Consider the following 16,370-nt stretch of genomic DNA (forward strand, 5'->3'; position numbering starts at 1 on the left):
TGCGATATCTCACCAATAGCTGATGAGGATTTGTTGTGACCAAGTTAGATAGATCCTGATACGACTATATATATACGTGGAGGAATACATGATCTAGGAATGTGCTGCAGACGTCAGAAGCCATTTTGAGATGATGTCCCTGTTGAGAAATCCTATGAAGATGCTGAAATCAACGAACATGGTTACATTTCTGTTTGTTTCTCCCTCCGTCTCCTCTATTTCACCATGGCAGCTGTCAACCGACGGGACATTAGCAAAGCGGGGTATCAAGCTGTGCTCACAGAGTTAAAACGTCATTGATATGAAAGAGGAGAGTGTCTGTTTACTGTCTCTGTCGAGACATGTAACACCGTGAGTTTTTTTCCAGTCTGAAATCGTCCAGCATTTCTCACAACCCAACGTCTCCTTGAGTGACTGAGTTAATTCACTCTTGTACCGGAGAGAAAGGAGGCAGATCCGTTTTCCAATGGCTTCTGTGAGCCTTGTTTCCAGTCCCCCAGCCCCTGTTCTTGACAAAAACATGACAGACTCTGAGCTTGCAGGGGATGAAAGGTCGAGTAACATTCTTATGCAATTCTTAATACGCTCATCTGTGCGTTTCAGTGCTGTGGGTCTACATGCTTGTGTTACTGTTTTCTTTTTTTTTAACCATGAATTGAAGGGATTAGAGTCCACGGTTTTCCCCCTCAAAAATCTTTGCATGCCTCTTTGGTGCAATTGAATAACGCTGTCCAAGTAGCCTAGGTGTCCCATCACCGTGTCGAGAAGACTCATTTATGATCATTTCCATGCAAGATAGCAGACCTCGTTGTTTGTGTTGTTGTGGTACTGGTATGAATTCATGGCTTCATTGTGTTGCCATCTGCAGGAGGCTATGCAAATGACTATGATGTAAATGCCACGCCCATCCGCGTACTGCACTCCCCCTACCGAGCACCTGGCAGTACTGCTAAGACAGGGTTCACGCAGGGTTGAGGTTATGTGCTTCTGCTGGATACAAACCATGGCTGTGTCCTTGTGATTGGTCTCTAGTCCTTCCTGGGCTGTCAGACCATGTAAACAGAGAGGGCCAAGAGTTTGCTGGTGTCAAACCAAAGATTTCACCAGGTGGTTTCCCTGCCTAACACAAGTTCAAGCAAAGAAGAGGAAACAGCTGATGTAGTGTTGTTTGTTTGGAACAAAATCTGGTGTATTCTCCAGCTATTGAAGGTGTGTCTATCCCTGTTTTACACCTTCCATGCATCACTCTGGGCATCTGCTTTTTCTATTACATGGATAGACCAGTCTTAAAATGGGTCAGAAAAGTCATGTTATTCCAATAGGAACTCAAATATGAGTGCACTGGCTCAATAAGGAGGATTGTGGTTTTATTGAGCCTTATGGTGTTACTGGAATTATGGTCTCACTGGAAAATAAATGTTTTTATACACGTTGAATAGTTATGCTGGGATATTTATATACCATCCTTATACACAGTATTCTACCAGTGATTAGGTATTTTCCTACATTTGTTATCAATCTTTAGTTAGCTACATGACTACGGTCAAATGTCAAAGTAGAAAAAAAGTAGTTCATGCCAGTTTTCCCCAATCATATGCAACAAGTTGGTAAATGTTTTATATGGAATTTTGAGGTCTCTGCCTCTTTAAGCGGATTAAAAATGAAGTTTAGGTACAGTATCATAGTGGCTTTGAATGTGGAGGGTGTCAGGTTGAAGCCTGATCTGCATGGGTGTCAGAGGAAGAGGTAGCTGGTGTCTGTGAAAACAGACTTGGATCAGTGGGTGGACATTCTTTCCATTTTAGGGTGTTTTTGTTTCATGCTCCTGCCTGCATTATATTTTTAAAGCAGCTGACAATACATGGTATGAAAAAAATATTAACACTGGAATTAAATACAGTATATGAACAGTATATATACTTTTAAATGAAATACAGTTTGCTCTGTATTGTCCATCTAGTACAATACAATATGTGTTGATTCCAAATCTAGAAATTTGAATCACAGCTGATCCAGTCATAACTTTAAATGTGGACCAGGTGTTATAAAAGCTTGCTTTTAACTGCCAAGCTGTAGTGTTATAACCAACTAAATGTACCCTTACCGTCCCTGTCTGAAACATAACAGATTATAAAAGCAGCGTGTATGAAGTACTCACCTGGTCACCGGCTCAGTCATATTTCAGTAACAACTCCTCTGCAGACACACAGGGGTCATGGGTGCTGCAGCAAACCAAAAGTATGCTTACATACTGATCATAACAGTAATAGAGGTGTCTTTAAACATGAACTCCACTGTTTTTGTTGAAATTCCATCCACATATGTTTGCCATTTTGATTTTTAAATCAGACTAACAGTGATAATAGACATTTTTCTCAAAGGTATGTGTGCCTAAATCATACTTGAACCACTCATCTCTGACCTCAGGCTGTCATTATGTAAATTAACTGAATAATCTTGCTTCTAGAAATCAGAGGTTTTCATGAATTTTAATCAACCTGAGGTTGAATTTAATTTGGCTTTCATGAACTTGGCTTACACACTGGTTCACAGGAAATCAAACCTTAGCCTTGAATTATTGACAGGATGTTTTAGTACAGGAAAGGCTCAGGGCATATTGGAAACGGTATTGGAAACGGTCTGGCATGATATTTAGTAATTTGCTTCAAATGAAGGGAAAATACATTATGACAGTTTTAGTATAATTCAATGTTTTATTTCTTATGAAGTTATTACAGCGGGGGATTCTGGTTTTACTTATGATATGAAAACATTTGAATAAGCCTGAGACTGACAAAATACAGTATATAAACCCATACACTTATACTCACTGTACTGACTCTTTTTAGAGAGGATGGCGAACTGGAAGATGGAGAAATAGATGATGAAGGGATTGGAATTGAAGAGGAAAACAAAGAGGCTACAGAGGTAAATGAAGACAAAGAGAAGGAAAAGGAAAAAGACAAAGTTAAAGAAAAAGAGAAAGAAGAGAAGACTCACAGGCACTCCAGGAAAAGATACAAAAAGACCAGAGAGAAGAGAAGGTCTAAAAGAAGGAGGCGTGACAGACAGAAAGTAAGATGCTATAACATCTCTTACTGCTACAGTAATGAAGGCATGCATGTCAACTACTTAGACTAATTCATAATTCATTTTAATGTTGTTTTTCCTTTGTTCTCCTCAGCACCACTCCCCCTCCAGCAGCTCCAGCTCCGACAGTTATGACTCTGACTACGACCGATCAGAAAGGCCCAAAAACCGTAAGAGCCAGGGATCTGATGGCCAGTCCTCTCAGGTGAGTTCACTACCACTGGCATGTTGACGCTTAATATTCCTAAAGGCATTATTGTCTGACATTTTTCTCTTTGACTGTTGACTTGGCAGCATGGACGGGATTCAAAGGGAGGCCATGGCAACTCACAGAAGTCCCCGCCGCACAAGAGCAGTGATTTTGACAAATACAGCGACTACAGTGATGACAAGTATGACTATGATGAAGAGGAGGATGAGTACGAAGGTGACATGTCCGAGTATCCGCAGTCAAAAGATACAATTTCCCAGAGTCAGGGAAGAGGACGCCATGCTAATAACCAGATGAAGAGAGGAAGCATGAGGGGAATGAAACAACAGCAGTGTATGAATGCTTTTCAAATTCAAACACTTTTCGTATCAGATCATTCCTGTAGAAATGTATCTGTTTTATGTTTCATCACTTCTTCCAAAATGTCATTTTTAGTTGGGCAGAGAGGAAGGGGCCGAGGGAGTGGACCAGGAAGAGGACGTGGGATGCTTAACAAGAACAAGAAGCTTAAGGGCAAACCCTGGGGAGGACGGGGACGAGGTCGAGGAGGAGACCAGGGCATGGAAGACACGGTACCGGTACGTGTGTCTCTGAACATTTAACCAGATGAATTAGTATTATATATTATTTTAGAAGTATATAATACTCTACAGTCTGCCACCTGTAACAACGCATTATGTAATAAAATGTCAACACGTAATAAATATTTACTTCATTATGTGATAACACCCGCATTATGTAATAATCTGCCGCATTTTGTAATAAAAACCTGAAATCAATATCTAATAAATTTCTCCGCATTTTGTAATAAATGATTACATAATGCGGCGGTTCTTAACAAAATGCTGGGGTTTTTAACGAAAATGTAGTATGGTGCATTATGTGATAACCAACCAAAATGGATGTCTTCATTTATGTTTTATAACATTGTAATGTTTATTTTATGAATTCGTGAATCGTGAAGCGTGAATCATGGTGACTCAAAATATATTTCAAAAATATACTATTTGTGCAGTAGATTAGTATTACCTTTCATCATTAAATTTATTATATATTGCGTTCAGGGTTTTTATTACAAAATGGGACAGATAATGCGGGTGTTATTATATAATGAAGTATAAATGTTCATTACATGTTGACATTTTTTTACATAACACCCCCTAACAATTATATTAGTCATCATGGGGAATCAAGCTGAAGTACTGTATATATTTTTAGTGTCTGCATCATATGTAATTTGCATATTTTTACATTAGTTGGGGGTAAAAGACAAAACTAAGACCACATCTTGTTTATTTTGTGACACAGGAAGGAAAAATTTCCGGTTTTCAGAAGAAACGGCCAATTATGAGCAAAGAGTTTATCAATCAGCACACTGTCGAACACAACGGTAGATACATCTGCAAGTATTTCCTGGAGGGTCGATGCATCAAGGTATACCAATGTTCTTTTACTTGCTTTAACAATGTATGCTGCAATATTTTTTTAAATCATAAACACAGATTACATGTTTTGTTCTTCATACAGGGGGAACAGTGCAAGTTTGAACACGAGCTTGTCGTACCAGATAAGAAAAAGGAACTTTGTAAATTTTACCTCCAAGGATACTGCAGTAAAGGAGATAATTGCATATACATGCACAATATCCTTTACTAATGACAACAAGTATTTTTAATTACATTTGTGTAATTGCATTGCATAATTAAGTGAAATCTCATTATACCTTTTAGTTAGTGCTGTTCCTTAACCTGTATTTGCACATGAATACCCGTGCAAGTTCTTTCATACTGGAGCCAAATGTTATCAAGGGGACAACTGCAAATTCTCCCACGAGGCTTTGAACGATGTGACCAAAGGGTTGCTTGATAAGGTATGACAAAAAGAACAAGATTATTTTACTCTTCTATGCCAAAAGATTCTCAGCTCTAATTATCTTTATTTCTGCTTGGGACTCATTTATCAGATAATTAACACCGAAGAGGAGAACGCCCGCGAGGACGAGTTGGAGCTGGAGGATCTGAGAAAGCAGGGCATCGCCCCACTTCCGAAGCCTCCTCCTGGGGTGGGGTTGCTGCCCACTCCTGGTCAGAGCAGTCCTACAGATGGAGCCTGTGGCCAAGCGGGGAAGAAGATCCCCTCCCTGTTTGAAATCAAGGTTCAACCTACTGTAGACTTGGCACAAAAAATAAGTCTAAGGTAACCAAAATCATCTGTAATCAAACTCGAAATCAAACTCTTAAAAGTTTATTCTCAACCTAATTGTGGACATTATTTTTCAGTGGATCCAACTTCTCCCAGAATCAAGGTGAAGGCACCAATCCGTTTAGTGGAGGCTCAGAGGACACACAGAGTGGAGGTATGGTGCCTTCAGGCCTCTCTGCTCCTCCTATTCCTCCCCCTGGATCACCTGTTCCCATGGGTCACCCCACTGGACCACCCATGCCACAGAGCCCCCCAGGACAGCACCCACCACACGGATTTCCAATGCACCCACCAATCCCCCCTGGTCAACCCCCACCTTTTCATGGAAACCGACCCAATATCAACCCTCAGATTAATATGCAGAGGCCTCCATTCCCTCCCATGCCAGATCTACAGATGCTGCAAAGTCTCTTCCCTTTTCCATCGTTGGGTCAGAACCCAGTAGAGTTCTTCAGCAACTTCCTCCGAAACCAGGCCATGGGCCCACAAGGAGGTCAGTGTTATAGTAATATCGTTATCCTAATTACCTAGCGAATTATCTTTTAACTGTAACTGAAATTGTTTTATTTTCAATGTTGTAGACCCTAGTCTGGCCTTCATGCAGAACCTCCAACAGCAGACAGGGGCAGAGTCACAGTTGCAGTCTTTACCACCAGCAGTACAGAAGGCCATCTTTTTACACCTGACACAGCAGCAGCAACAACAACAACAAGACTCACATCCACAGGGAAGTGAGACACAGAGAGCAGAGGGCCAGGATGATAACAATACAAACAGAAGTAAGTGCCAAGGGGCAAAAAGCAGGTTTGCTGAATTGATTAAGATCAAATAAAACCCAGTAAAACCATTATCCAAATTGATACACAGACAATTTATAAACATGCTCTGAGAGAACATTTAAATATGATTTCATCTTTTTTTTTTTTTTTTTTACAGATGAAACTACAAACTGGTACTCAAGCGACGAGGAGGATGGGAGCTGTGTTTCCTCCATCCTTAAATCTCTCAAGAAGCAGAATGAGATGCAGCAGTCTCAGTCCAAGCCCCCCCAGGCTGCCCCAGCTGCTCCAGCACTGGGTGACCCTCGGCTTGTGAAGGCCCCACCCAGTGACCCCCGTGTGAAGACAGACCCGCGACAGCGACCCCCAGATATGAAAAAGGAGTCCGATGGAGCTGCGGACCCACGGTTCTCCAGAGACCCCAGGAAGATGAGACCAATGGAGCCTAGTTCTTACCGTCAGCAGAGCCACTCCGTTCCTAAGAAGCCTCCTACAGGAGATGACGATGATGAAGGAGAGAGGGAGCTCAGGGACAAAGCTGTTCTCATCCCTCTAGATGCCATCCCTGATGTGGTACTGCGGGACCCTCGTTGCCAGTTAAAGCAGTTTAGCCATATCCGGGTGGACATCCTCCTCCAGCGGCCAGCCTTCGCTCAGACAGTGGTGTGGGCCCCTGAGGACCTCATCCCTTCCCTGGTGCCCAAACAGGAACACTCAATCAACCTTCCCCTTCCACCCCTAATTGCAGACGCTCAGATGAACCGAACAAGCCTACCTGATCATCCCCCCGTCTCCAGCCCTCCACCAATTGACCCCAGACTGGTAGCTGCACGTTTGAAGGAACGTATGAGTCGCTTACCTTCTGGATCTCTAGAGTCTCGGTCCTCCATTGAAAGACCTGTAGATCCACGCCAGAAGAAGACTCTGGACCCCAGACTCAAGCGTACAGGAAGTCTGGACTCCAAGCTGCTGGGTCAGAAAGTGCCCTCCTCTGGGGGAGGAGTTGTGGACCCCAGACTACAGAAGGCCAGTGCTAGCTCCTCTCCTCATGCTGTCCAAGTGAAGCCAGAGCCTGAGAGGCTGCCACCTTATGCCCCTCGCTTGGCATCCTCTGGTGGAGGGCTAGAGAGTCCCACTACAATCCTTGGGGGCATCAGTCTGTACGATCCTCGTAATCAAACCGAGCAGGCTCAGAAGGAGCAAGCAGAGACTCCCAAAAAGACACCGATTTTGAAACTCGTAGCTAAGAAAGACAATACTCCGCCACTCTCTCCAACCCAGCGAAGTGGCTCTTTTGAAGAAGTCAAAAGCACAGACATTGCCTCAGACCAGCATCCACCTTCCAGTTCTCCCACAGTGACTCCTGCCTCACCTGTCAAACCCCCTGCAGTTCATAACCTCCCCATCCAGGCACTAGCCGGGCTGATCCGACCCCAGTACACTGACCCCAGGCAGGCCAAACTAGGAGGACAGAACTATACAGGAGCACTAGAAGAGGCCGAGGAAAAGAAGCAAGAGGTAAAGAAGGAGCAGGAGGAGAACATGGAGGAAGAACCAAAACATGACGACCCAGAAGAGGAGGCAGACGACAGGACACTTAAAGATGTGTTCAAGACTTTTGATCCCACTGCTTCCCCTTTCTGTCAGTAAACAGAAATATATATATACAGTTACAGAAGATTTGTATTTTGATGAAACGTGTCTATTCATCTTTATTTAGCTTCACATGAACCTATTTATTTCTGTATATAAATGATCCTGTATAGAATCACATACTATCTAGTATCTGTGCACAGACACAGTGTATAGTTACTTTTGACAGAATCATATTAATGCAGAAACGTGTGTTTTTGAATGTTTGTATGTTAAGGTCTTTTATCATTGTGTAATTTTCATGTATGTTTTAAACAATCATAAAAAAAGAAATTATGTTAACTTGTATAGCTTTTACTAAGGACTGACCCATATGGGTTCATTCCAGGCATTACACCCTGTAGAAAAGATCATCCACTCACTCACTCACTCACTACATGCAGAGAGATAATGCTGAATAATCGTTCAAACAATAAGACTTCCCTTGAGTTTGAATTTTTATATTTCCTTATTTATTTCAAGACACTTTTTATATTAATATATCTTTATGTTCATGCTCACTTTTTTGATAAGGGCTATTGTTTTCACAATAAGTCAACAGATGTTTTCTTGAATATTTATATTTTTTACCAACCACCCTGATTTGAGTTTGTGATTTGTCACGCTGATCAGGTCAGATAATCAAAACAGAAATTAAATCCTCTACACAATATGAGACAGTTATCTGCTTAGCTGAGAAAAAAAGTGTAATTTTGCAACATGTCTGCTATTCAGTTTGTGTTTTGTACATTGTTGGACCTTTTTCATTTTAGTGGCCTAAATGCTTTGAGGATAACCCGGCGGTAATGACTGCTAATAGAGTGAATTAATAGAGTGAATTAATATTGGTTACCTAATTTGATTCTTCGTTGTCATTCCTTAAAACAGTTACTGCTGACAAGCTTGTAAGTAGCAGTTTAACTGTCTTTCACTTGTTTACAGAATAGGAAAGAAGTGTACTATACAAAGAGAGAAAATATTATCTTGGTCACACTGCATTGATATATATATATATATATATATATATATATATATATATATATATATATATATATATCTATATATATATAGATATATATATCTATATATATATATCTATATATAGATATAGATATATATATATATATATATATATATATATATATATATATATATATATATTATATATAAATATGACCTTTATGACTATGTTTCATGTTGAATTCTGTTGGAGTTGACTGTAGAAGTGTCCTACAAAGGGTGAATGTTGTGGGCTTATGGTGGCATAATGCTCAGCAGTTTGTATTATTTGACCGTTCTGTATCTGTTAAGGTGAGCCATGTTGGATTGAAACTAAGCTATGTACTTTTTTTTATCATTTTCATAATTCACATTGTAATTGCCTATTTTGTATCATGTGTACAGTCTGTTTTTAAGTGTTTTAATGAAGAATGCTTTTCAATTTGGTGGTTATGGTTGTAATAATACTGAATGACAATTTAACAACACAAATGCTCAGCACATTTCAGTGATTTTATTATGAATAACTGAAATAAAGAGATTAAACAATACAAATACAAAATAATCTACCTTGCTGAAGTGTCCTTGAGCGTGACAGTCTGTGAAAAGCTCCCTCTAAGGGTTGAGTGGGTTTCACATTGTTATAACAAATAGAAAACAAAAATGTGTTCTTTGTTAGGCTTCTTATTTCTTGAGAAACTAAATACTACTTTGTGTTTTGAAGGGGTAGTGGTCACTTGTAGCCAACTGGTGGGGCAAGACTGGGTGCTACAGGGTGGGATGAGGTCTTCCTCAAACCCAGGTCATCGGTCTCTGGGTTAGAGGTCTGCTGGGCTCGATGGATCTCCAGCTTCCTCCTCCACTGGAAACACAAGGCTGTAGCCTCTGCACCATCTGAGTTTGGCTCAGGCTGCTTCAAACCCTGGAACAAGAGAGTAATTTTGCAGCTTTAATGGCCTAGGAAACAATTCACATAACAGAGAGTTTAAGCTGTATCATATCTATAGTACATGACGGAGAAGACCTCATATCATTACAGATTTGTTTTTGATGTTAGATTTACTGTAATGCAGGCTGTCTCTGCAGCATGGACCCCACGCAAGACTGTCTGGAGTAGATTTTGTGTGTTCTTCACCAGGATCTCATCAGATGATTTGCACCCAGGTGTTACAGCATTGACACTAAGTGAACACGAAGAACATCTGTCTCATTACCTTTTATATTTTGTCTAGCTTAGTTTCCAGTGTGTGATTTATGTCTACACTCTTCTGACCTGGAGATGATGTTGAGCTGGTTGGTGATGGTGAGAATCTGCTCCACTATGAGGGAGAGTTCAACCGTACACTGTTTATCCAGGCAGTGGTTGGCAATAACTCTGATAAACTGAGTTACTGACTGGCAGTTTGAGATAACATCTTTGGCTGCATTGACAAATGCCTCTTTATTCTGAAAAAAAGGAATGATTTTGGATGAGGGTGCCTGCAAATATAAAAATCAAGGCAGTAAAGTGCCCTCTGGTGGTCATTACCAGTATTGGGCCTTTCTTCCTCAAGTACTGAGTCATGTAGCATAGTGTGTCAGCCATCTTCCTGGTCACCTGGACAATTCTGTTGTCCTGGGGATCCCAGCTGTCACTTTCTTGCTTTAAAAAAAGGGATGTGTAGGTCAGCGAAGGAGCCTCTTTGTATGCGCCAGACCGGACACCATCCTACAGAGAAAAATAGGGATGTAATTTTTGAGAAATAAAGGAATCACTGAACTTAAAAAAAAAATTGTTAATCATGAGATACCTACATATTTTTCCATATTTCCAGGTCCATATTTGGCAACAGCTGCCATGTTCACATTTAGTTCTGCAGTATCTGTGTTGCCTTTCTGCCAGGGTGTCATTGTCTTGTCAGAGGGAAATTCCACTTCTTTGACATTAGATGGGACTGTAGCCAACACTTCTTTGATATCATCAGGTCTTCTGCCCTGTAGACCAGCCATGATGTGCTCTTTAGCCTCTTGGTGAATCCCATCCTGCTTCCTGATCTCCTCCACCACATAGTGAGCTTTGGCTGACCAGCACTGTATCTGTACATCCAGACTGAGTGTGTCACAAATGTAGTGAGTCTCTATCATGAGTCTCGCCCTGCTGATTATATCTGAGATCTGAAAAGACAGGTGGTCGTTGATAGACCTCAGGTTAGAACGGGCACGTGGGTCGCGGATGAAGTGTAAGCAGTCCTCGACTCTTTTGGTCGCAGGTTTTACACTTTCAAAAAGTGTTTGAGCTGCATTGTCAAATTTTTGCTCGGCGTCATCTGTGTTGTTCTCCCTAAAGTGTTCAGCAGTAAAATAAGCAATGCTGACAATATTTTGAAGTGCTGTGTCATAATTCTTATTTGCTTTGCTTAAATGCCCAGAAAGCACTCTCATTTTAATCAAAAGATGTCTCTGAAAGAATTCTGATTTTGCAAGTTGCATCACACTTAGCGTTATGTCGAGCTCTTCGGCAGCTTTGAGATAGGCTTCAGTCAGGGTTTTTAGTTCATCCTGGTATCCTATTAACTGTTTTGATTTGTATGCACTTTTACAATTCAGGCTGGTTAGCCTTGCTGCCTCTTGAATTCGAAGCGAGTTCTCAGACAACACTGATAGCTGTTTCTGAGGGCTCAACTGGTTCATTGCAGTTGATGTTCCCAAAATCTTATCAAGAGAGTTCAGCAAAATCTGAATAGACAGGCCCCAGAGGATACAGTGTCCCTCCAATTGATCTACCTGTCCTTTCAATGAGGTGGAAAACTCCACCAGATACTTTGTGTTGTTCTGGGCTTTGTTCAGCTTGTTGTGTAAAATGCTGAATGTTTCTTGACCGTCACTTTGAATGGTTAAATCAGACGATGTTAAGAGCTGGACCACGTCAGCACATAAAGTCATCACTTCATTCAGTTGCTGTGTAACAGTGGCTGCCATTGTTGGCAGATTTCTTTGCAGCTCAGCATAAACAGTATGATACCAGGTTCCGGCTACTGGCAGTAAAACCTTTCGGGTGTTGTTAATAAGGTCAGTAAACTGTGTACTGTGTTTGTAGATGCTCTCTGTGCTCATCGCTGAGCTCATTGCCGTCTCTTGAGCTGTCTGGACGAGCAGCGGAGTCAGTGATACAAGCTCTGCTCTAAAACTTTCCAACGTCTGACAATCGACCGCATCAACAATGGCCAAGGCTTCCTTTGCGGCTTGAGCGTAACAGTTTGACATCTCAAGAACACCAGTGCAGGCCCGGTTTAGTTCTGTCACATCTTTCCCTTTAGTCACAGTCACAACTTCATACAAGAGGGGTAAAAGGTCAAATTCAAGAGGCTTGTAAATCAGTTTGGGCACATCAGAGACAGATGGGAGCTTTAAATCATTGATGTCATATTTATGAGCCATTTCTGCTTCTATGGTTTCCTCATCTGAGCGCTCCTCCTCTTGTTCAGTTTGGGAATCCATCTTCATAACCTCCAAAACAGGAGAGCCTCTTAGCATATGATCCAGGTTCAGTTCATAGGTGTCTTTGACTGGTAGACGTGATGGTGAGATTTCAGGCTGACGTGCCCCCTCTCGCAGCGGGCTCAGGAGATGTGGATGCTGTTGGCCGTCCAGCCCCTTTCTGAGCACTTTAAAGTGCTGAATAGCCATGGAAACATTATCTGTAAAAGTAGAATATACCTCCACATTTAGAGTGGAACCGAAAAGCATGTCTCTGACTGACTCACCCACTTTGGTTCGAGATGACTGTACCTTTTTCAGCAGGACCAGGAGGCCATTCCTGTAGATGGGGTTATCACTTCTGTCCAAGTGCCTCCTCACTGAGTGAACCACCAGCTTCATGTGACAAATAAGGTGTGTTGCATGTTGGTTAAACAGTTTATAGTTTTGTTCTCTGTATGCTGCGTCACATCCATGCTGATCATTGACAACCTCGTCAATAGCAAGACTGGTGAACTCCCTCACATCCATTACATCACTGAGAGCATCCTGAAGCTGATCAGTCTCCTCCTCCCATTGTTGACACACCTCATGAAGCTTTTGGACAGTTTGCATTGAATTATCCGCCAGCTCCAGTGAAAGAGATGCGATCCGAGCTCTAAGTCTTGTGAGGCATACTCGTGAGTTCTCCACATTCTCGAAACTCTTTGCATCAACAGCCACAGCTGAGATAAAATTCGCCACTTGGATTATTCTATCAGTGAAAGATATGAAGTCCTCAACTAGTGGCTGAATAAAGTTCAGATCCATCTCTGTAGAAGAATGTGCAACCAGGATCTGTCTCGTCACACTTAAAAGTTCCTCAACTGTAGAAGATGCTGTCAGAAATGTGTCCAAGACTTGATAAAGTACAGTAGTCATCAAAGCTTCGTCAAGCATTTGGATTTGCTGCACCAACAAAGTGCAGGTACTCTCAAGGCCCTGCTCAGAATCATCCTCTGAGGACTTTAAAATCCTTTTTATGTCTGACCAGAACTGCAGAATGTGACGACAATGACCCACCACTCTTTGTTGAAACTCTCTACGAGAAGAGTTTGCCACAACCATGCAGTGAAACACAAGATCTCTCACCAGGCTGTCAAAGCCACTGCCTCGGATTGAGGAGTTAGGGGAACTAGCAAGTAGTTGCAACAGACTGTTCCTCCTCCCTGTGTAAAACCCACAAGGACCCAGTGATCCACCATGGCATTCACTTTTCAGGGTTATAATAATGTCACTCACAGTGCTCTGCACCTTGTCCAAAATGTACCTCTTTGCTGCCTGTGCCTGCTCGCTTGTAGGGTGTTTGATGGTTGTGCACATGGCTGTGTGCAGCATGGAGATGCACCTTCTCAGGGTCTCCAAGGAATCAAGAAGCTGTTTCATTTGTCTGGGGTCCTGTAAGGCATTTGCTCTCTCCACTGTCAGACTGTTAAGGAGAAGCAGAGCCTCAGAAAACACCTGGAACGATTGAAGTAGAGACTTGATATCTGAGGCAGAGCCAAGCTCGGAGAGGCACTCCAAAACTCCATCAGCAGCAGCTACAACTCTCCTGACAGTAGCATCGTCGTCCACTAACAGAACCTAAGAGCAGAGAGACAGATAAGGGTGCTTGTTACTACAGTTTCTTTTTGTTTGTTTTTAGCCACACTAGTGGCATTGAACTGTGGAGGGCAATGTAGGCCTGTCAGTCCACCATTTTGACTGAAATATTTCAACAACTATTTGATAGATTGTCATGACATATGGTACAAACATTCATGGTCACCAGTGGATGAAGCCTACTGACTTTGGTGATCCTCTGACTTTCCCTCTAGTGCCACCACAATGTTGACATGTTTGGCTTTTAGTGAAATGTCTTGACAACTGTTGGATGGATTGACTTGGAATTTGTTTTAGACATTCATGTCCCCCAAATTATTCAGATAGCGCCATGATCAGGTGAACATTTCAATATGCTCAATATTTTTGATTAATGCCAATATGCATGCAAAACTAATGACATTTCCATCAGTCTCAGCTGTAACTTTACATTTAGTACTAATTAGCAAATGTTAGCATGCTAACACGCAAAGCTAAGATGGAGAACATGGTAATCATTATACCTGCTAAGCATCGGCATGTTAGCATTGTCATTGTGAGCATGTTAGCATGCTGACATTAGCGCACAGCCTCATGTTAAGCTGGTAGTATTGTTTAGTTTTGTTTATATTTCACACATAATCCTCTATGGGCAAAACAAATCAGAACCTAGTCATGCAATGATGCCAAATGTAATGGTTAAATGTAAAACCTAGAAATGAAAACTAGGTTTGTGTGCACATAAATCAAAAACTGATGATCTGAAAAAGTTATTTTGCCATTGTGGTGCAAGAGCATAATATTATAGCAATTATGGGTTAAGACAGAAGTCCCAGATCATTTTGCAATCTCTTCCTAAACCTTGGACAACAATGAGATACAAAGCTTGAATGTGCCTGCGACAGTAATAGCTATTGTTTGCAGAACATGTTGAAATTTAAATTGCACAAATTGCTTTATTCAAATATGATACTCTAGTGTGCTAAAATAGTTTTGGCAGATCAAGAGAGCATTTCCCATTACCAAAGAGAAAAAAGAAGAGTTTTTCACACACCATGTGATGTTGTGTAGAGCTTCTTGTAAAGTAATACAATATTATGACAGTAACAAAGTAGACTGTTACGTCCTTTTTCCAGTTTACAAGCAGTTGCTGTAAAGTAAGTAAGTTCTCATAAATTCATAAAAAGTCTGTACACTGACATTACAGATAATATAGCAGTCAGTAGCTAACATTGGAAAAAGTTTACTGTCCTCACAAATTAACAACATTTAAATTGTTATTTCTAACAACACTGGACGTTTAGGCCAAGGATCATGGATGAATAGCTGATATTTCAGGTGTAAATCTTAAAACAGCAGTTTGGCCTCTCGATGGGTTAAGTAGTATTCCCATTTAAGGAAACCTCTGGGAAAGTAAAAAGAAAATGCAGCTGTGGAAGATGAATCTATTGGAACCTTTCTTTGCTTTTAATAAGTCAGTGTCTGCAGCCATTCCTTCATCCTTATCTCTCTTTATGTTTAAATTCTTATATTAAATGGTATATTTAGTAACATACTTGGTGCCACCTTTTAAACCAGGAGAAGAAAAATCATACTTTACTTTGACTACTCCCAAGAAGACGTTTTGTGATGCAGTGATGAGTTCCTCTCTGTGCTCAGTCAAACTGGGCTGGATGCTGAGTTTCTGGGCTGCTAGCAGCACATGTTGTCCAGACACAGTGACTGACTCCAACAGGGACGACATCTCCATGTGCAAAACTTCATCCTCCGTGTCACTTATTTGCCTGGAAGTAAAGAGCTTGGGGTTAATCCGATAATACGTAACAAATGTCAGTCTCTTCTTTACCTCAGTAAACTTCACACTGTATACGTACCTGGAGGCCACTGCTGCCATGTTCTCAGTAGCTTTAGCCACAACCTGAGCTGCACCCTCCAGCTGGCTGAACTGCTCAGGTTCCACTGCGCTGTCACACAGCAGCACCAAGTGGCATAAATGACTTGCCATTGGTGCGACCACCTGCTCCACTGCCACAGTCCTGATCAACCCATGATCAAACAAAGAGGACATAGTGAGCAGAGAGTCTCCCTGGTCAAAAGAAAGTGAGCATTTATTGCGGTGTTCCTGCTGTATTCACTGTTTTAGCTGAATTAATAATTAATTGTGCTCCACAGAGGAACTTGTGCTCGGTGTCAGTGTTTCATAGCAACTGGGGTCATCTGACCAAACACACATAATCTCACCAGGTATAAAGAGTGATTAGCTGCCTTTCTTTCTTAACATATTGTGTATGCAAACCTGCAGAGGCACTGCTCCCGCAGGCTCTCTCTTGACTATTGATTGTTTAGTCGAGTGGGTTTAGAAAAATGAAAGCTTGAAATGA

The 16,370-nt window shown here is 41.5% G+C and overlaps 2 protein-coding genes across 3 annotated transcripts; one reads left to right on the forward strand and one right to left on the reverse strand.

The window, feature by feature from the left end:
- The first annotated feature begins 74 nt into the window (after positions 1–74).
- Positions 75–8,619, forward strand: LOC116051953 (zinc finger CCCH domain-containing protein 6). Of its 2 annotated transcripts, none has more exons than XM_031302450.2 (12): positions 75–552; positions 2,850–3,075; positions 3,185–3,295; positions 3,385–3,634; positions 3,737–3,879; positions 4,610–4,735; positions 4,829–4,943; positions 5,062–5,171; positions 5,265–5,497; positions 5,581–5,996; positions 6,085–6,282; positions 6,440–8,619. In XM_031302450.2, the coding sequence occupies exons 1-12, from the start codon at positions 467–469 to the stop codon at positions 7,930–7,932; spliced, it is 3,507 nt and encodes a 1,168-aa protein (XP_031158310.2). In that variant the 5' UTR covers positions 75–466; the 3' UTR covers positions 7,933–8,619. The 2 variants fall into 2 exon arrangements, with proteins under 2 accessions (XP_031158310.2, XP_035848586.1); XM_035992693.1 differs by having other exon boundaries at positions 3,185–3,283; positions 3,382–3,634.
- Positions 8,620–9,654: 1,035 nt separating this feature from the next.
- On the reverse strand, positions 9,655–14,029 carry LOC118493265. The gene is made up of 4 exons (XM_035992692.1): positions 10,708–14,029; positions 10,442–10,621; positions 10,187–10,359; positions 9,655–10,094 (listed from the first exon to the last, which is right to left on the reverse strand). Exons 1-4 carry the CDS (start codon positions 13,792–13,794, stop codon positions 9,947–9,949), a joined length of 3,588 nt encoding a protein of 1,195 aa, XP_035848585.1. The 5' UTR covers positions 13,795–14,029; the 3' UTR covers positions 9,655–9,946.
- Positions 14,030–16,370: the final 2,341 nt, after the last annotated feature.

This window comes from Sander lucioperca, chromosome 15 (genome assembly GCF_008315115.2).
Source record: "Sander lucioperca isolate FBNREF2018 chromosome 15, SLUC_FBN_1.2, whole genome shotgun sequence".
Taxonomy (NCBI): Eukaryota; Metazoa; Chordata; class Actinopteri; order Perciformes; family Percidae; genus Sander; species Sander lucioperca.